General features: G+C 36.9%; 1 protein-coding gene across 2 annotated transcripts; it reads left to right on the top strand.

The window, feature by feature from the left end:
* The first annotated feature begins 11,774 nt into the window (after window positions 1-11,774).
* LOC144435758 (uncharacterized) lies at window positions 11,775-20,048 on the top strand. Of its 2 annotated transcripts, none has more exons than XM_078124372.1 (10): window positions 11,775-12,029; window positions 14,854-14,981; window positions 15,776-15,919; window positions 16,243-16,446; window positions 16,708-17,028; window positions 17,356-17,483; window positions 18,040-18,190; window positions 18,312-18,452; window positions 18,744-18,889; window positions 19,230-20,048. In XM_078124372.1, exons 1-10 carry the CDS (start codon window positions 12,013-12,015, stop codon window positions 19,287-19,289), a joined length of 1,440 nt encoding a protein of 479 aa, XP_077980498.1. In that variant the 5' UTR covers window positions 11,775-12,012; the 3' UTR covers window positions 19,290-20,048. The 2 variants fall into 2 exon arrangements, with proteins under 2 accessions (XP_077980498.1, XP_077980499.1); XM_078124373.1 differs by lacking the exon at window positions 11,775-12,029 and adding an exon at window positions 13,711-13,805.
* Window positions 20,049-21,932: the final 1,884 nt, after the last annotated feature.

The following is a 21,932-nucleotide window of genomic DNA, read 5'->3' on the forward strand; positions in this document are numbered from 1 at the left end:
CTTTTCTTAAACCCCTGTATATTATGCAGTCTATTCGTGAGAAGTGTCATAATCAAGCTCACTGACGTTCATAATTAGCCTAACTTTGATGACCAGATTGTAAACCATACTCCATGGCCCGTAAAATATCGCTCAAGGAATTATGATGTACTTTAATAAACTTTGGGGTTCTGTGGAGTCCTTCATTCATTTTTTCACATCGCATAAAATTCAGTCGGTTGCCTTCATATGTAAAGATCGGTAAATTATAAGGTTAATATGTATAACTAGAAAAAATAATATCTTGTGTGTCCAAAAAAATCTGCCTCAAGACTAAATGTTTCATTGTATTTTAGCTAAATCCTATATCCAATACATGCAAAATTAGCATTGCAGGTATTTTTTGGCTCGATACACGGTAGATAGATAAATCTCAATGTGTGTGTGTGTGTGTGTGTGTGTGTGTGTGTGTGTGTGTGTGTGTGTGTGTGTGTGTGTGTGTGTGTGCGTGCGTGCGCGCGCGTGTGCGGGAGGGGGGTGTCACCATTTCAAATTTTCTGGCTGCTTCACACATCTCAATAATGTAAATTTACAGCTTCACTTTCCTGCAATCCATCACTCATTGCTATAGTTTTTTACTATTCTGACCGCATGTTGATCTAAGGGAGCCGTCATTATTTACAGCCGGGGGAGGGGGTTCGGAGGAACTGAGGGGGTCACTAAAGAATTTCAATGTCGGGGGGGGGGGGTTACTGAAAAACAAGAGAAACAAGGGGAGGGGCTACTAAAAATGATTGGCGCTCATAATTGCAATCCACTATGGTATATAATACTGTGAACAAAACTCTTAATTTCTTTCTAAAAAACAATTCACAGAATGTTTTTTTTTTAATCTTGTGTTTTGCTTCTGTTGATATTCATATTTTAAAAGTATTTGGGGACTGAAGGTTACTCAAAATAGTTGCAAAAGTGTCATTAAATACTGTCATTTTAGTAACAAAATGTCAAAAAGCTTCTGCCCCCTCCCCCAGTAGGTCGGGTATAGCCTATACTCTCTAAGCCCTCTTGTGAAAAAATCATCCTAGAAAGAACACTGTAGTCAACACAATTACATACATGTACAGGAGAACTGAACAGAAAATTTGGCGAAAATAGACAATTGCAAAATAATTACATCTATTTTTTTTATATAATTGTTTTTAGATAATCATTCTATCAATAAAATTGATTCACATTTGTTGAAGTCAAAGATCAAAGTGACAATGCCTTCTAAAATACATCACTTTATATTATTAATACAATCGTACATGAAGTGTGTGCGTGTGTGTGTGTGAGGGGGGAGGGCTACTCATATTTTCAAATTTTTCATTACCATTCCTCCAACCCCCCCCCCCGATCGTAAATAATGACGGCTCCCTAATATAGGAGAATTTTGTGACAATACAATATAACTTTGAATGTTTTTTTTATCAGATGTTTACCGTGACGAAAGCCTTTTGGTCTGACGCGTAGCGGGTACGCTGTGTCGACGCCCTCATCGGCCAACCTCAGGCTGTTGTTTGGGAGCTGAGGTATTTCCTAACTTAGCAACTGAAACCATTTTTGCTCAGAGAAGTCAAAACTCTACTACTATGAGATATATATCTTAACAATTGTGGGTGGGACTGACGGTATACAGAACTTTTAAATAAAGTACAAGGCCATTTGTAGATACTTTGTCATTTGATCATCATTTGACCGTTCGTACGTATTTTATTTTATTATAAACCATCTTTTTTTTTATTTCTGTTTGATTGCGGTGATGTTTGAGGTCCTCAGTGGGTCAGTGGTAAGAAGATTTCCATTTACATGCTTATTTTAAACTTATTTACCTCGAATAAATTATCGAAATTTAAATAGCTGTGAGCGCCAGTCTACTTAGTTTGCACACACAGAATACTACCGTTTCACACCCATCCATCCCTAGCCTCGCTTCTCCCCATGCACATATATATTTCATTGCACACAACCATGTCATATGCGTACGTACTGGCAACACTTTCTTTGCATGCATAGTAAAAAACTTACAAAAAACGCAAACAGGTGTTTATATCCATATTTATGTACATAGCTCAAAATGTAAAATATCACTCATGTCATGTTATGTTATGTACGCAGCCGTAGGTTCCTTTGTGATATATATATATATATATATATATATGTATATATATATATATATATATATATATATATATATATATATATATATATATATATATATATTTGTGTGTGTGTGTGTGTGTGATTTAATATATATATATATATATATATATATATATATATATATATATATATATATATATATATATATATATATATATATATATATATATATATATATATTAAATGACAGCCTCAAAATCCCAAGCCTTATTTCTGAACACTGCAAAGAAGGATTTTTGTCCTTTTGACCATCCACTATGTTTGTATACATATAGCGTCTCATAGAATTGACATTTTCAGACAAAAATAGATTTGTATATGTAAAGTTTGTACAAAATTGAAAAAAACATGTCCTGGAATGCCTCAGCTGTAAGAAGGAGTGTGAGGTAGAATATATTTTAGGATATACTGTATACACATACATACATACATACATACATACATACATACACACACACACACACACACACACACACACACACGCACGCATGCATGCATGCATACATACATACATACATACATACACACACACACACACATACATACATACATACATACATACATACATACATACATACATACATACATACATATAACGTTACGGTAACATAAAAGCAAACAACTTATTAGTCGATGTTAAATACGTGGTATGGGATAAACTCTATAAAGAGAGATCTTGAGATTCAATGTAGGATAGCACTAGAGTAAGGCTATATGGAAAATGGAGAACACTGCAATGGAATAATAACCAATGAATAGATGATGTCATTACGGACGGAAATAATGACATAACGAATAATACAAGATTGGATAGAAAATTGGACAATTTCGAACCAAGCTGTGATATACAAATTATTACAGTAGATCTCCATCTGTCTTTGCAGAAGACGGCTGACTACGCTTTGAAAGGTTGCCGAGTTTGACGCTAGATCTTTCATCGGTATATAAGTAAGTACGTAGAATAGCAGTCTGTAGACTATGAAATGCGATGAGATGACGTGACTGACAAAGAATCACTTTGTGCTTGTTGCATGGATGAATTGTACATCTGCATATGGCGACACCATCAAATCTCCTTCAGCGATAATATCGTAACAGCTATTGGCATGCTCAATAGAGGAGAAGATGGCTTGGTCTAGGTGTATTGTGTATGGGATGATCTGTAGTACGTCTCTCACGTCGAATGTCTTCATTTCTGTCTTGATAAACCGCTCAAACAGTTCCGGATCGCCATCCAGAGTTACCAGCATCTTCCAATCCTTCGGTCTGCCCAGTTTATCCTTAACACGTTTGTAGACATCTTTCAGTGTCGTAGAGGGCAGAAACTTTCTCTTCTCTGTCTTGCCCGTGAATTTGATGCCAAGTTGCTGTTTCTGGATGGCATCCTGGATATAGTGAATGATAAAAGTGGTCCGGTATGGCCACTGGTCTAACAGCACTGTCCAAAGAACCATTTCCCGGGGTAGGAATCGAGGACCTCCCGACAACATGACAAGGTGAGCGGTCAAACAGAGAAGGTTGAAGATTCTCTTTATTTTCATTGGAAAACCAGTGATGTACTTCACGATGCCTGATGAGTCAAGCTCCTTCAACATATCCTCCATATACGTGTCAGGTTCTGCATTTCTAGGATTGTGGGAAATTAGTTCAAGATCACCTTTATCTCCTACCTTATTGTCCTGGAGATGACTGGCACCATGATTAACATAGTAATGATTTGTCTTTTTGGTATCGCCGTTGCACTCGTGACTTTCGACTATATTAGCATGGGCATTGATGTCCAGGTGGGTAGCATCATCTTTCAACTGGCCTAAGTACTTCTGCTTCGAACGGACCGTCATGTGTGGAATGCAGAATCGTACTTGCACAAACTTCCTCAGATACTCATGGCCACTGTGGTATGCATTCTGTGCAATAGCACCAAGTTTTTCTTCAATGGCTTTCACTATCACTCGTGAGTCAGCAGCAAGGATACAAATGAACGGAGAATCTTTATCCGACAGTAAGATGTTCATGGCCTCTATAACCCTCACAGCGTGATCGTTACAGCATTTGTCAAGATCGTCCACTGTAATCACAACACGGATTGGTTTCTTCTTGTAGTCTGATATCCAGTTGACCAGTGCAGATCCAAGTAATACCTCATCTTTGATAGCCGCCATGAAACCCAACTTCTGTCTGACATTTTCTTTGTTTACTATCTTCGTCACCTTCTGTTTCTGAGAGATTAAAGTGGTCGTTATAATTCTGGCAATATTCTTTATGTTTAGAAACACGGTCGATGCCAAAATCACGGTGATCGTACCCTCAACCGCCAGAGTCGTCGGCGCGACTACCGCATTACCCGTGGCTAGCAGAATACCAATGACGATAGCAGCCACAAGGAGTAAGATGAACGCTGTACACAAAAGGAAATTTGCAATGGGCACGAGTAATGTGGTCGTACGGAAAGTCTTGGATTCGGCCTCACCTTTCCGTCGCTTCTTTCTTGCTGGAAGATCTTCTGGTTTGGTGATGAAGCGGAAGAAGACTGTAGTCCAATAACCAGCATAGTTTTCAATTTCGGTGACAAGATTGGTTACAATGCCAGCCCATAAGGTATCGGTACCGGCGTATTCCCATGCATTAAACTTGACGAATATGAAGTCGATTTCGTCGGTCTCAAAATGCTTTCGTGGTAGTGGTGGTAGAAAGAAAATGATATTCAGGAGTAGTTTGAATCGAGACCATCGGCTAGCCTTGGGACCTTGGCTGTCCTTAGCATCCAAATGATCTAAAATGTAGAAAAAATTACATATTAATGTTCTAACACTTCTAAACCATACACTAGTAGTCACTGCAGTATACTTGCCATGTTGAAAGGCAGAATGCACGCATTCCCGCTTTCCAGGTCGACCACTCGGCCTGCTAAATAAAGAGGCTATAGTCTAGTTCCTAACAGGGATCGTATTACGTACTACAGTGTACTTCATCACAGTTGGGATAGTGATGAAGTACATTGTAGTACGTAATACGGCCCCTGTCAGGAACTAGACTACAGAGGCTAGCACACGGGGATAAAATGCCTGCAATTCGTGATACTCTAGCATATCTCACAGATTTTGTACATTAGAATGAACAATTACATTCACGAACAAGAGAGAACACTTGGTGATGATATGTTAAGAGTACATCTTAAAGTAGCCAGACTGGACCTGTGACTCCACTACGCCCTCTCTTGTCATTAAATTCTTACATAAGAAAAAGACAGATACAACTTACAAGGAGTCACAGATCCTACAAGTAGATAGACCATTTTAAAGTTACCTACTTATGCACTTTATCGAGTTACAGTTATACATGGAGGAACCAAATTGGCTTGGCATTCGTACATAATGGAGAGATGGAAAGTTAATAAACTTACCCAGTAATATCTTGAGGAGATAAGACTTGCCAGATTCCCATGGGGCAAAGATTCCTACTGTCAGTGGTGTCGGTAAGGTTGTACTGGCCAATGCATTGCCAAGACTGGCAGCGTACTGCTTTTGACCAATCGCCTCTTCACAGAACACGTGATCATTACGTAGGTCGTATCCAATAGACCGTTTTTGAGATACTGCCAAAATGAAATTTAAAGATTGACCCGTTATTCATAAATACCGAATGATGACGGTAGGGGAGCAAGGATGTATATTAGATAATGGTATTATGTATCTCTAGAAAACGAGGGGGTTGAAGTTGAAAAATCGGTAGTGACGTGGTTACTCTCAGCTTATGGTGGGTGAGAATATAGTGGGCGGTTGCATTTGGTGAAGTTGCCTAATTGTGTAGATAGCAACAGTACTATTATTGTAACGTTTGTTCCATCATGTTCAAATTATCAACTGTGGAGAAAAAATGTCGATCACAGTCTCTGTATATTCTATATGTGTGACGTCATTACCTTCTAGATCGTTTTCTATGTCTTTAAATCGATAGTGTATAAGGCGGTGCATCTTGTCACTAGCATACTTTATTGGTAGTTGACCTTTCTCGTCAGATACCCACGTCAGTTGTGGGAATTTCTTTACCAGGTAGATGCAAGTTTCAGCTGCATCGCACTTGAACGCTACGTGTAAAGCCGAGTCCTAGTCAAGAATACAAATGGAGAGTAATAATAATAAAAGAGTAGAATTGCATTCTTGCTACTCTAACGAAGAGTTGAGTGTGTGTATAACCAGTACAAATGGGACACTTTTGACATAAAATACATAAAGCCCTAATAGGTATAACGTTTTTTGCAAAGAGCCACAAACCCTTTACATGAAAGAGTTCAACCACTCAGGTAAGCTGCCAGTGAGTTATCCTCCACCAGTCATTAATGGTACTGTGCACACTGGCTTGATATCATGTGTGTAACATTTGCGAAAGAGACGGACATATTTCTTATTTGTCAACAAATTATACATTTATGGAAACATGCTTCTGCAAGTACATGTACGTAATACAACAACGACATGAAAGTCGAATAAAAAAAAGACAGTTTTACTACTGAATCGCCAGGGACACCAGCACTGGCATACATTACTGTATTACGTTGATTTGTGATTCTGTGCAAACAGTAACTGTTATCTGTATTCAATATGTACATTTAACGTACCCCTTCAGAGTTCAAACATTTCAGATCGTCATCATCATACGTGGAAATAAGGTAACGTATGGTGTCCAAGTCATTCTTCATGGCTACTGCTGAAAAGTCGTCCGCCTTTACACAATCGTGATAACAGAAATTAAATGACAGTAAATATCAATTGACTTATACAATGTGTGTGTTATGATCTCAGAAATCAGATAGGGGTAGGGGGTGGCATTTTTGTATAGTATTGGTGTATGTATATCTATGTTCAGGACGTTTTATGTCTCTCTAAAGCAAGGGCACAATGCTAACTTACTTACATGTATACTCGTCATGGGACGAAGCAATTCAACACTTAGGTATATCCTACCAAGAATCAAAGAGCCCATTTTTTTCATTTTGTCAGTTTTAGTGAGTTACGTATACGAGTCATACAAGCTATTGTTTGGTTCTCACATAACGATGACGTATCAGCTAAGAAGCAAACCAAAAACTGACCCACAATGTCAATCGAGGGGTTTAATTTGTTCCCCAAGAGTTTTCTCTCTCACTTTTACCTATCTTCTGGAGTAAGCGACTGTCCTAAGTGATCTCGTCAGTGTACACGTGCCTGACAATATCGATTGAACTGTTCTTAGATTTTTGTAAACAACAACGAGAAATACAGACCTAAATGCAAACAATTTACAAAAATAACTATATATTGATCACGTCTATAGTACTGGTAAGAGCTAATAACAATGTGCGTTACCCGTATTTCACGATGATTTTGTCCAACGTATTATATATGGCCGTGAGTATATTTGCGAACTTGCACTTTTAAACAACTTTTCTATAAATTTGTGTATACATGTCATATGCATCATCTGTAAAAAAAAATTTAGTTCGATGATTGATATGTTTCTATGGTGATGTGCACTTACCTTATTGACAGCTTGATCACGTCGACTTAGTTTGACGTTGACTTTAAAGAGAAGGTTGTCACGTTTTTCAGCCAATAATTTTGGAAAACCTGTACAGGCATCATGATGTGGGAAGAATGCAGTCAATACCATATAAGTAGCCCCAGCGATTTCAGATAACTGCTGTTTACCTTTATTGCAGACAAAACAGATACAAACATGAAATCTTTTGATGTAGCTATGATATGTTTGATGTAGAGATTTTGTTATTAAAACATTTAGTGGAACACCTAGCAAGTAGGGAAGTATTATGGAGTATTTGACGCTGTAACGATAATTGGTATCTTTGAAAGTATGAAAAGTCACTATCGATGGTTTTCAAGTTACTTGAAGTGTCTACAATTCATGTTTCGTTTTCTTTTGCCGATTATCCGAACGTCGATTATCCGAATAGTTCGGTTATCAGAACGTGCCACATGTCATTAAATTTTTCAGAGTTTAATGCAAAGGTTCCATTGTTCACAAACAGTATACTGACAGTCCTTGAAAAATGTAACAAGTGTACCCATCTCTTGTAATCTCTGAATACATTCCCTCTAAAGTGAAAATCATACTCCAAACCACTTCATTTTATACTCAGAAGGTAGCAAGTCAGTCCAGACCATGAATTCTCCCTGCTTGGTCGCTAGCTTGGCAAAAACAAGTATTGGTAGGAAATAAAACTAGGCGTTGACGTGTCCTGTGTATTTTAATACCAAGTGACTATAATATGGTGTCTTGCAAAGTGTATGCTCCAGTCTTTACTTTGGTTGACTGAAAAATTGTCTGGAATTGAAATAGTGGCGTGCAAAATTCTCCAGTTTTACGATGTTACATATTTGACACATTACATTATGTTATGTTTCTATTTCTACGCAATACATTTACCTCCAACTAAATCTGAAGTCCACAAGTCGCCATTGCTTCCTCTTTTGGTGAATAACCTCCATTTTATGTAGCAATGATTGATTAGAAACGAGATCTCTCCATCGTCAATTCCGTGGGCGCCAAAATCAAACTTCCATGCGAGGAATGGATAAGTGTCTTTCTGTAAAGAAGATGAACATTTCACACTATTTGGAAGAAGCTAATACTAACCAGCTCTGTGTTATACGAAATGTGTTCCCAGAACTCCGACACGTCTTCACCCCGAGTCTGTATTGGTGTTCTCGGAGCGCATATTTCCAGACTGAACTACTAATTTTCCATTATGAGTCACTGTACCTCACTATACGATGGAAATCTAATCAAATTCAACAACCTTTAACCTGTGTCAATTTATGTAGTTGAATTATAGACCCCATGTGTGTTAGCTTGTGAAAAGTCGTATTGCTAGTACACAGGGTATATATATATATATATATATATATATATTCTGTATACTGCTATCATTCAAATCTTTACAAGGACAGGTCGTAAAGTTGAGATGAATATTTCGGTATCGACGGATGGAATAAGGCATTATTTATTATTTATTACCTTTGTACACAATGGCAGACACACTCTATTAACAATGCTCAAGTTTATAGCTGTTTGCTTCTGGTTTGTTTTAAACAACCTGTTGTATGTTGTTTCAAATGCATATATCTGGTCCATTAAAGAAAGAAGGGGATGATTTCTTACTAGCAACGAGGAACGTTTTGTGCCTGTATGCCGCTCTGAAAATTTGTTGTGACTTTGCCCATTGAAAAACAGTCGAATTGTTGACCGATATCGCTAGTCACTAGCATCTCAATCTTCATGTTTATACTACTTTTTCATGAAATAAGTTTTTAAAACAGGGTTACAATGTAGAGACTTATATTATTGCAGAATGAAATTAAATATATCCTCCACTTATGTACGACTGCCTCATGGGCAATTTATAGTTAGTATAAGTTATAGCCACTATACACGCTATAGTATATAAACCATGTGTGAACTGTGACACGACTTTAGTCGCCGTATACAAACAAATAAAGTCAATCGCATTGTTCTTACAACACACGATAACATCAGGGTCAAAACACTCAAGACTTGTATTGATGCTAAAAGGCAATTTATTTTGTGACACATTGGTACCGCAACATTTTATGTCACGTACACATAGAAAAGAAAACCTGATAATATTTTGATTATTATGTAATGTATTGCATAACAGTTGACGAAAATTAGAAATAATCATATCTAAATAATTCATATGGCTATTGGAAGTACAACATTTCTCATAGATTAAGGCATCCTAATACTGCAGTAGCCTGGAGTGCTCGGTCTTTTTGTAATACAGAAATGAAATGCCCTGTAAAACATGGATTCTAGCCGAAGCTAATGTTTCCTTATTCAATATGTTGATTATAATTCTGATATAAAGTCATTCCAAGAAGGTCGCACATTTTGAGAGAACTAAAAATGATTATTTCACACTAACCGAGCATTTTTTACCATCCGTTATTCCATGTTGATGGTAAATCCCACTTGTCAAGTCTCCCAGTCTGTCCATGAACACGTTGTCATGATTTAATCTCTGGTATTCGTTGTGTTGAAGTGAGTATTGGAGTTGAAATTCCCCATGTTGACGTTCAGTTCGAGTCAGGGTATACACTTCTCCTGTTGGTTTGCAAAAACGCTGAAAAATAAAACAAATCAAACACCTGTACATGAGGATTACATTAACGCATATACTGCGTCGAGTACTCGGTAACAAAATGCCAATGCTGAACTCGCTTGTGGTACCTCTATTGTTCCAGTATCTGTAGAAAGATAAACACGGTGGCGAGCAGAGTTCTGAAATTGTAAACGGACAACCATATTCAAGTCTATTAGAACAGAACAGACAACCTACCAAACGTTCATGTGGCAGGACAACATTAGTGGTGGCCATTTCACCATCCGACACCGTCCGACCTTCTCGTTGTAATGGTTATAGACTTTCGTAACTGTAAACATTTCACCTGCTTGGCAACAGTTATTTACGACAAGGTCTTTCAAGAGGCAATTGAATGATTCCGTCGTCATCAGGTTGTGTTTACCGATCGATCGAGATGTTGTAAATTTTCTTTGAGATTGGGCCGAACATAATTATATATATATAAGTTCTTAGACGTACACGACTATCGTACATTAGTTTGTATATGTCCTCCTCCGGTCCATGACATCTGTATTTGACACTGTTCATTGCTATACCAATTATCTTGAAAACTTAGCAGTCGTCCGATTATAGCCTCTAATCTTGTCATATCCAAATTTAATCAAATCAACGGGCAACAGAAAATACCCACACAGATTAGTACTGATAACACGTATAGACGCAGGGAACATAAACTTTGGGTTCTGTAGAGTCTATTGCCAAGAAACACCAAATTGAAACTCTTTCACCTCTGTTGTTCTTTGAGTGGTACACTTTTGCCTCATGGGTCTCAGCTGATATACATGAATATTCATTAGATGAACAATACATATTCATGGTTATTTATCTGAAGAAAATAAACACTAATAAGGCGTCAAGAATATTCAACGTTCATGTTTCTTGGCAAATTTTACTTAAATTTTACAAATTAACCCACACTTGAAAGAATAGGATACTATATAAGGCAGGACGGTTTACGTGTAAAAACTAAGCGTTCATGAAGGATATATTTTCTTCGACTCTCAAAGTATTGACAATGGCTTCATACACGTTTGGTGTAGTTGTACTCTTAAGACCCCTGGTAGTACCGAAGATTTTACTCCTCAACCGACAGCAATTTATAGCGAAGTTGGAGTTACTGTAGTTCAAACTGCATAATAAAATGTCTTTTGTCCGCTCTTTGGTTTTATATCGAAATCGATAGACTGGTAGTAAATGCTATTTATGAACTCACCAGTTTGTATACTTTCTTTGTTTGCCCATAGACCCTACGCCCCACTTCTGAATCAACTGTTCACCCATAGACCCGTTGGTGTAGGGTCTATGGTTCACCCAAGCATACAGCCACACGCTTCCCTTACACTCTGCACTCACACAATGAAGTTGAAAAAAACACCCTTTTATCATATCACATGAGTACTACGCCACATAGTAAAATCTTCGCCAACGAGAGTTGGACAGTGTTGTGTTTTCACCTTTGTCTGTCTGTCTGTCTGTCTGTCTGTCTGTCTGTCTGTCTGTCTGTCTGTCTGTCTGTCTGTCCGTCCGTCCGTCCTTTAGTCCGTCCGTCTTGGTCCGTCCGTCTGTCTGTCTGTCTGAGAGAGAGAGAGAGAGAGAGAGATAACATGATGACACCGCCGTCCTTCAATGTACTGCCAACTCCCCATTACATGTATTGACATGGTTCTTTAATGACGCCGAAATTGTGGTAAGTTCTGTATTATAAAGACATGTTGGCGAGAGAGAGAGAGAGAGAGAGAGAGAGAGAGAGAGAGAGAGAGAGAGAGAGAGAGAGAGAGAGAGAGAGAGAGAGAGAGAGAGAGAGAGAGAGAGAGAGAGAGAGAGAGAGAGAGAGATAGATAGATAGACAGACAGAGGAGTCCGGGGTGAAGGCGGGGCTACACGAGGTATCTTACAGTCTGCCTCCGACACATGCGCGCAAACATGATCACCGACACGCTACTACAGTTTCTGTTGTATATCACGATGCTTTGTTAGGAAACATTTCCACGCACCCGTCAGTTGTAGATCCACTTTACCTGATTGGACCAGTACTTAATATCATTATGTTATTATCATAACATTATTTTACATTACAGTTGGACTTTAACCTACCATGACAAATAAAAAGAATGTTGTGTTTCCGATTACTCTACCTTCTCTAGTTTCGCTACATACTTTGTTATGTATGATAAAACGACACATATACCAAAACAGATGGACTCCATGGAAACAGTTTCTTGCGACATTTTGTCTAAATTAATGAAAGGGCCACCATACAGAAATCAAAATATAGGCGCCCGCGTGTCTTCGGTCTAGTTGCAGTACATTAAAATGATTTTATCTAATTAACTGGAAAATGGATGTATACCTTGCCGATACACTTCCCTGGGTGTCGTTCTACATCTAGGAGGTGCATGAGAGTTCGATCACTGCAATAATCTGGGATTGAACTAACCATACTAATTATTGTTATGTGAATTCTTTACGAATGAACAATGCAATAACTTACATCACGATTACAGACTCTAAACTATTTGAAACCATGATGACAGGCAAACTCGAAGCACTATAGTTTGTTTTGATATTATCCAACTATTTTACTATAAGTGGTAATTTGCGGCAATTGGCCGACATTTTGTGTAGTTTGTTCATTGTAACTTTACTGTATAGATGCTTTAAGAAAACCTCAAAAACAAAGCGATGAATATATATAAACACCAAATATTTCTAGAAGTGTTATACATTCTAATACGTATACTTGGTTTTCCGATACCTATCTTCCCTCACTAGCATTCATATATAGCCTCGGACCATAAAGTCTGAGATAAAGCCGATCTCACAGACTCTTTGTGCTCATCTGAGTTTGGGTGAGATCCACTGAAATATAGAACTACGCCGCTATCGTTCTTTCTGTGATCGATCATGGTGTTTTGTTGTGAAAATTTTCCACTGATCCACCACGTGCACTTACTACCTGATTGGACTACTGTGTTATCATATCAGACATTACCTTTAGACTATAAACCGACCAGGCCAAATAAAAAGAATTGTGTGTTTCCGATTACCCTACCCTATCTATTTTCACTCTCGACTTTGTCAAGTAGTTTAGTGATGGCGTGGTAATCAGCAGACTGGAATTAAGAAACACACAAGCACGTATGCAAAAAGATGTTGTGACCCCCGCCCACCCCCGCCCCCCGCCCCCTCCCCAACCCCCAACCCCGCCAAAAGACTGAGTAAAGACTTGTCAAAGCCAATCCACTTTTGATAGTGAGCCGAAACACAAGATTATTTTTATTTGGCCCATTAATAACATTACCTCTGGACCCCGATCAATGAGGACAGTGTTTTGTAAACATTACATCACTCGTGACCGACAGACCTTATATATAACAAAGTTTTCGGCCAGAACTAGTAGTTGTGTACTTGTTTTAAGAGACACAACAACGTCGACTTAACGATATCACATATACACAAAAAGGTAAGACAACGTGTTTCTTTCAAATGACGTAGACTATAGAAATGATAATTATGTTGCTAGACTTCGATATTATTGTTTCACTTTCACTCGTATTTCCTGTACGATTGATGTCATGTTTCCTGTACGTACATCTTGCCGGTACACTAGCTGTCAGAACTAGAAAGTGCATGAACATTTCGAGTTCGATCCTGCACCAAAAATATTTTCGAATGTCGTAATGCAGAGATTGAACTAATCGTACTTGTAGTTAACGTTGGTGTAACATATATAGAAACAGTTGGAAATAAAAAAGAGCAAAAAGTCAGAAGTGCTGATGTAGTGCAGTCTAATTTCAGCTGTAAATGAGTGCAAAAACGATGTTATTCTGCAAATATCTTGACAAAAATAGGAAAAAACAATTAAGAAGCTAAAACTGATACTGTTACAGACACTGACATTGTCGAAACTAAAATACAATCCAGAAGCTCTAACGGCTTGCTTTGAACTATTTTAAGAGCAAGCGGTATTTGAATGTTTAGACCGATTTTTGTGTCGAAAAAATAAAACAACGAATCTTGAAAACATCAAATATTTCAAGTTGATAAATTTAATACTTTGTTTGGCTAAACCACTCGTACATCATACACTTTCACTTTATATTATGTAATCTCCCTACTGAGCCATTTAAGATGTTCCGATTTTACCAGTGCGAGTTATGTTTTTTAGAGTTTGGTTCCCCTACCGTAACACCGGCACTTCGATTGTACATTGTGTATTAAGGTCTTAGTTCATCATTTTAAGACATTACTTGGCTTTTTGTCAAAATACACATCGCAACATTGTCATAACTTATGCTTAGCTTGGTAACTCAAATTTGCATCAAATATAAATCATCTTGTTAAATGTTACACAGACGTTTTATCCTGCTATAAGATCAGACGGTTCAAAGATCTTAACGTTACCAAGTAATGCTATGTAATCCACCGTTGATATACAATGTGTCGCGAGATCATTGTCAGCGGGGCCTTACTCTAGAGGTAATTAAAATAAGTTTCGTTCTCAACTATAGGTCTGCATACTGGATAATGTTAATGCACAAAACATTACGGCATACATTCGGACTGGTATTTTTACAAGCTTGTATTCTTGCCGCAAAGGAAACTCTTGGTTTGGTCAGATGCAACTTAGACCGTAATGGTATGTATATTATACATTTAACTGCTTCAATCTCTACCTGTATCTTCATTGAATCATGGGAGTTTTTTTGCTTCTTAGACTTTGTTCCAAGACTGTCATGTGATTGATTCAATTCTGAAACCATGCCAAGTTTGTTGCGCACATTTAATTCAGCGTCTCGTACCGTGGCATAGATGGTACATATTTCACTGACACCGTGATAACCCCGATACCATAGCAAATCAAGCTAATTTTAGATTTCTTCCGAAATTCATTGGAACAATTCCAATTGTGTTGCGCACTTTAAATTCGTCTTACCCCCTACTCCCATCGATATGAATTCAACTGCGATGATATATTACATGACCACGCTTTCATTTTGTAAATAGTAAAACAGAGATTAGTCTAATGATTTCAAGGTATTGCTAAGATAAGTTAAGAATTCGAAGACGTCCCATGTCATGTTTCGTTTATGCTGCGTTATCAGGTCACCTCAGCATTTATTCAAAATTTTCTGTCATTTTCAACTCTGATTAAAGTGACTGAATGATGTCATGGTAAGAAACAAAAAAATCAAATCAAATCAAACGATTACAATTGAAGCTATTATTTCATTAAGTGTGATACTTATTCTTAGATATACCGTCTCAGAGTCTGGAATTATTCTAAGAAATTCAAAGTAAACAATATCAATTTCAAATTTATATTTCATAACATACATAGGAAACATTTCCGTCTAGTCATATTTTTTATCAATAAATGGTAAGTTATTTCAAGACATATTAAATTATTATATGGTTCTTTTTAAATACTAGGAGTGCAATCTGTAGGAATTAAAGACATATATATTCCTCTGAACTATGACCTCTACGTGGAACCAGGCACAAACTTAATCTTAGACAGTGGAGTTACTGTAAACACATCCAGAGAAAATGTTTGTGTTACCAGAACCAGAACAGGTAAATAATGCTTGAAGTTGTTATACATGGTGTCCACGCACGCACGCACGCACGCACAGACAGACAGACAGACAGACAGACAGACAGACGGACGGACGGACACACACACACACACACACACACACACACACACACACACACACACACACACTGAGCAAGACTTTTTTGTATGTGATTTAGATGAATACGCCAATGACAAAACACTACATCTATCTAACAATGCTACATACATGCATGCGTTTGAATATTTGCAACAAATAAAGAGAGCTGTAAGAAGGGACAAACATTTCACTTAAACATACACGTCTTTTTCATTTATCTAGACGGAACATCCGAGTCTATTGTGGGTTGTGAGTTTGAACCAAACGTCGAAGAAAAGCAACTCACACAAAACGAGCTGGTATCGTTTGATGGCCACTGGGCATTAAATGTATCCAACGTCCAGAATGATTACGATGGGTCAACTTTTACATGGAAGTATAGTGACTCGGACGATTTGATAGGACAAACCACTGTCAATATTATTGGTAAGAAAAATAATAGAATTTATATTAAATACTTTGAATCCCAAATTATATAGGCCATTTTTTAGAATGTGAAACCTCCATGTAAACCCGCAATATATTAAAATATACATTTACATTTATCAATAATACCTAGTCACACGGAATATATCACAACTTCACGAGGCTTTGGACAACATTTAATAGTTCTATGAAGACAATTCGTTCTATTTCCTCTTTACATAAAGGCATATCTCCAACGTAATTCTCACTACATCATTTTAGGTAAGCACATCGAGGTGTGGCAAGTTAACACTGAGTTCGGTAGATCCATGGCTGTGGTTTGGGAGCTGAACGAACTAGACGCAAAAGATGTCAGCTTCGAGTCGCCTGATGGAATGTTGTTCTTCTTTGAAAATGTCAATGGAGAACCAAGCAACTGTTATATGTACAATGACAATGGAAATATTTTCTCTCTTCACGGAAATAATTTCATCGCTATAAACTTTGACAATGTCAGTTGTGATAACCGACACAACTACACATTTACAGTGTCTGTCAATGAATACCAAAGTTACAGTTCCTTCATAACACTTCAGATTAATGGTAGGTGTATATCTTCTTATTTATTCTCTCTACTTTCTCTTCGACAGATGTTTTAAGAACTTCATGTTTTGATTCACAAGGCACCTTTCCAGGCTTTATTCCAGCATGTAAATTCTCACCAATCTAAATGAAAGACAACATGACCATGGCCAGTTTTGCACCGTCACATGAGCACCATCTTTGTCGATTCATCACATTCATTTCACGAATTAAGTGTACATACGGTAACGAGTCATGGAATGAAAAAAATGCATCCTTTACAAGACTCTTGACAAGAGGCTGGTAGGTTTTTTCTCACTGCATGGCTTCTCCTATACTTTATTGTAGATAAACACAACATGTCTATTCGTTTGACGCATCAACCGATACAACATGATGACACTGCCGTCCTTCAGTGTACTGCCAACTCCCCATTACATGCATTGACATGGTTCTTTAATGACGACGAAATTGTGGTAAGTTCTGTATTATCAAGACATGTTGTGCAATATTTCTAGATTGTATATGTTAAAATGGTTTACAATGATTTTTGAAGGATTTATAAACATGTAATATACACTTTAAAAACATCTGAAATGAGTGATCGAATTGAACTTTCAAATGAAAGTGAGATTTAGAGAGAGAGAGAGAGAGCGAGCGAGCGAGCGAGAGAGCGAGAGAGAGAGAGAGAGAGAGAGAGAGAGAGAGAGAGAGAGAGAGAGAGAGAGAGAGAGAGAGAGAGAGAGAGAGAGAGAGAGGGGGGGGGGAGTAGGCAGGCAGGCAGAATACAACCATATACAGTAAGATATGATAATTTAAGTAGACGAGAGACGAGAATAGACACATATAGTGGCGAGACAAATAGGGACAGTTAGAAGCACACACTGATAAATGAACTACACTATAGCAACCAAATTACGAGTGATGATCATGACCTGAAAGAGAAAGACGAAATGTTCCAAATTCTTTCTTATAATGTATAACTGGTATTGGTATACTAGGTGAGAATAACATGTTTCTGTACTTTTACAGGATGATGACCGACATAATATCCAAACTAATGAGCTGGATAGCACTCTGTATATTTACAATGTTGGTTCTTCTGACTTGGGTACCTACTCATGTGTGGTCAAAAGTCAATGTTCTATGTCACACAAAGAATCCATCAACCTTTATTTACCAGGTCAGTATGCTCACACATTATCATGTGAATTCAGCCTAAATTAGCACCATTCTTCCAAAATGATAACCAGATATTCTAATTAATCGTTGTTGTTAAAACATTTCTCATTTTTCATGTACAGGTCATCTCAGCCCTACCACTAAACTACCTGCTACATGTACTTGGTTGTGTATCTCACCACCAAGTGAAGAGAATCAAGAGAACGACCAAACAATGACCACGCCACAGAAAAACAACTCTCGAGGCTGTCATGGCGACGAAGGTGTGTAAATACCACTTTCAATTTTTTTAGTACTTGCAGTTAAGCTTTTATCATAAATTGCGAAGATATTAAACCGACTTTGAATTTCTAAAAGCAATGATCATGTTATTGACCCTTGTCATTATTGACAATCCGGTTCTTTGCTAATGGCATTTGATGTGTACTTTTCTAGATGCTCATGGAATATATTAGAACTTACTTACCAAAACATTAATACCATGACGCATGTGAATTACATGTACTCATGAACAAATTGGAAAGAGAGTACACCCATTTTGTTATTTTTTGCAGGGTGCATCCATCCCTTCTGTGATTTCAAGAACACAATAACATACAACATCCTGGTGACCGTGTCAATGTTGTCATTATTGTCTTTGTGTGTATCTGTCGCATGTAATATTTGGATGTACCGCGACCGGTCAAGGCATCGCAAAGAGGTGAGTGTTTGCCTTAATCTTACATTTATAAAGTTACTCATGGCTATAATGTGGAATGTTAGAGTTGTTATGATATCGGATCAGGCGATCTACACATTGTTGTTACTATCGAATGTAAAGGGGATATTATGTACGATGCCTCCATTTCTAAATATGTAAAGTCATTTTAATGAATGATCACCTATTGCTTCTCTTTAACAAATGTACTCGTGCTTCATTATCGACATAAAATGTAATTTATTCCATACATGACGGCATCGAAGTCACGTGACACACACACATCATTGTACTAGGGATGAGGATATAACGAAATTTGTCTTCTTTTTTCCACTAATCATAGAAAACGCAAAAGGAGAAAGCATCCGGTGATTCGCTGTTAGGTTCACAGTCTACTGCCTGATGTTTGAGTGATATGGATATTTACTGCATGTTCAAGATGTTCAATATATGAAGACACCAAGGCACCTTAGCCTAGTACATTTGAGTTAACATTAGCAATTTCCCATGGTTGTTTAAACTAATATCAGAGTACATATCGTTGAGTTATTTTAAACTAGTATTTCTAGTACTGATATCAATTTCGAATTTGAATTTATGACTCGAGATAAAAAAAATTCATACAAGTACATATCAAAATACAAGGTATAAAAAATCACAGGGGGTAACACATAAAAGTATTTAAAAAAACACTCATTTCCAATGTGGCCCTCGATTGATATCAACAACATGAATAAAATTAAACAGAAAGTGGAATGTCATGAGTAATTAACTATGTTTAGATAGTCTTTTTTTTCCTTTGTCAGTGATTGTTTTCATTGTGATGTATATTTAAATTACAAATAATAAAAAAGTATTAAAAGAAATATTTAAAAAAAAAGAAAAAAAGAGAAAAAAAAACAAAACTATGTTTAGATATACTCACAACTGATTTGTTTCTCATATCGTCAAATGCCACGAATGATTATCGAACAAAATATTGAAGTGAAAGTTGATTCAAGATAAACATACATGTAGCAATAAGTCCCAGTCTGTATTTCATTGAAAGAAAAAACTTGTTTTCTTTATACATAGAGTTTTTTGTTATATTTGTTAGGAACAGTTGTTGTTGTTGACATATAGGTTTTGAAAAAACTTTGTGTGTGTGTGTGTGTGGTTTTGTAGTGTATTTTTATCTATGAGATGTAATAATAATAATGATAAAATAATATATATATATATATATATATATATATATATATATATATATATATATATATATATATATATATATATATATATATATATATATATATATATATTTACATTTTTCATTTACAGAATCTATAGGGATTTATTGATGTTTATTCATTACGTCTCTCGTGTATTTGACAGATTTGTTCTGTTTCAGTATTTACTTCTTTCAATCTAAGAACTTGTATTGTAACATTTGTTCATAGATTGTATATGTTAAAATTGTTAAATCCATGTTTGAAGGATTTAATAAACGTATCATATACCCTTAAAAACTTCTGAAATGAGTGTCGGATTTGAACTTTCAAATGAGAGAGAGAGAGAGAGACAGAGAGAGAGAGAGAGAGAGAGAGAGAGAGAGAGAGAGAGAGAGAGAGAGAGAGAGAGAGAGAGAGAGAGAGAGAGAGAGAGAGAGAGAGAGAGAGAGAGTGTGTGTGTGTGTGTTTTCTGGACAAATTCCTATCAGTACTTTGTCGACATCTCGTCTAAGCTTCACTATAATTATATTTTTATTCAAATGTCAGAGTTTTGATAACCGCTATGAGCTGTGTTGATAGTATAAGTGGCCATGGTGTAGTTCACCATATGATCGATGACTCCATGACATTAAGACTATTATTGTAGATAAAATATACCTATTACTACATTGCAGTCACTTAAAAAATAATCTTATTCAAATCATAAACACCCCCCCCCCCCCATTATAGCCTATTCATCATTGGGCGTTTCAGGACAAGATTGAGTTCAGGTCACATGTTATCGCGATTTATACTACAAAACACTACACTTCATATCATGTTTTATTGAACAATAACTTATTGACTCTAAACATGAACAAACTTTAAAACAGAGTGAAGACGAAACAACTGCTTTCTTCGAAGTCTGTTTGACACCCGCGCTTTGTCAACGGGGCTTTGTCGTACGTAGTGAGGTTGCCATAGTGACAACTGCTTTATGTTGTTTTGTAGTATTTCCAAATCCATTAATTATTTACAGAGGTCCAACTTCGGCGAAGTTAGTTTAGTATTAAAGTTTGGGTAAATGCCAATAAAACGAACAATTCCAATTGTACAGGTATACACTGTTATGACCAGAGTAAAGTCTTCGTTCCCTTGACGTAATATGTCGATTCGACCATGTGACAGTTGGATTCCACCATGTGACAGTAGTGGGTGTATGACTTGTACATATTCAGACATTGTGAGACTTATTCACTCGCGTTCAGAACTGTTGTAAGAACGGTTAAACAAGGAACTTTTGGATATGATATCTTTGCAAATTGAAAGGAATATATTCCACGACATCTTGTAAGTTTCACCGTGAATTTTGTGACGTTTACTAGGCCTTGGATTAAAAGGGGCAGTACTTAGGTAACGATGGGACATATGAACAGTCAACATATACATAATACATATCTACTAAACACGATACTCGCCATGGTAAGTAGTCAGAACTTTATGATACATTAAGTTCGGATGATTTTATAGCTAGAAATGTACAAATTTAATTTTGGTGACTTATTAATTTCCTCGTTTTAGGTTTTAAAACAATGATAAGCAAGGTAAAACGAACTAACATGGGAACATCATTGTACATTTGCCGACAGAACAAAAAACAACCACACGTTTACAAAGGGGAATAGAAGAATTCACCACTAAAGATAGTGATAATCATTGTCTGTATGTCTGACTTCCAAAAGGATCATTGAGTACAAAGTGCTACTAGATCATATACCTTAATATTAAAGTTCACTACATAGGCCACGGCATGGTATTTACAATGCAAATAAACGTACGCTATATCACTATGGCAA

Source organism: Glandiceps talaboti, chromosome 5 (genome assembly GCF_964340395.1).
Source record: "Glandiceps talaboti chromosome 5, keGlaTala1.1, whole genome shotgun sequence".
Lineage (NCBI taxonomy): Eukaryota > Metazoa > Hemichordata > Enteropneusta > Spengelidae > Glandiceps > Glandiceps talaboti.

What these genes read in the sequence shown, in the direction of transcription:
- LOC144435758 (XM_078124372.1), top strand. An exon ending in AACCACTGTCAATATTATTG is followed by an intron (nt 16,447 to 16,707) that starts GTAAGAAAAATA and finishes ACATCATTTTAG; the next exon opens with GTAAGCACATCGAGGTGTGG. An exon ending in CATCAACCTTTATTTACCAG is followed by an intron (nt 18,191 to 18,311) that starts GTCAGTATGCTC and finishes TTTCATGTACAG; the next exon opens with GTCATCTCAGCCCTACCACT.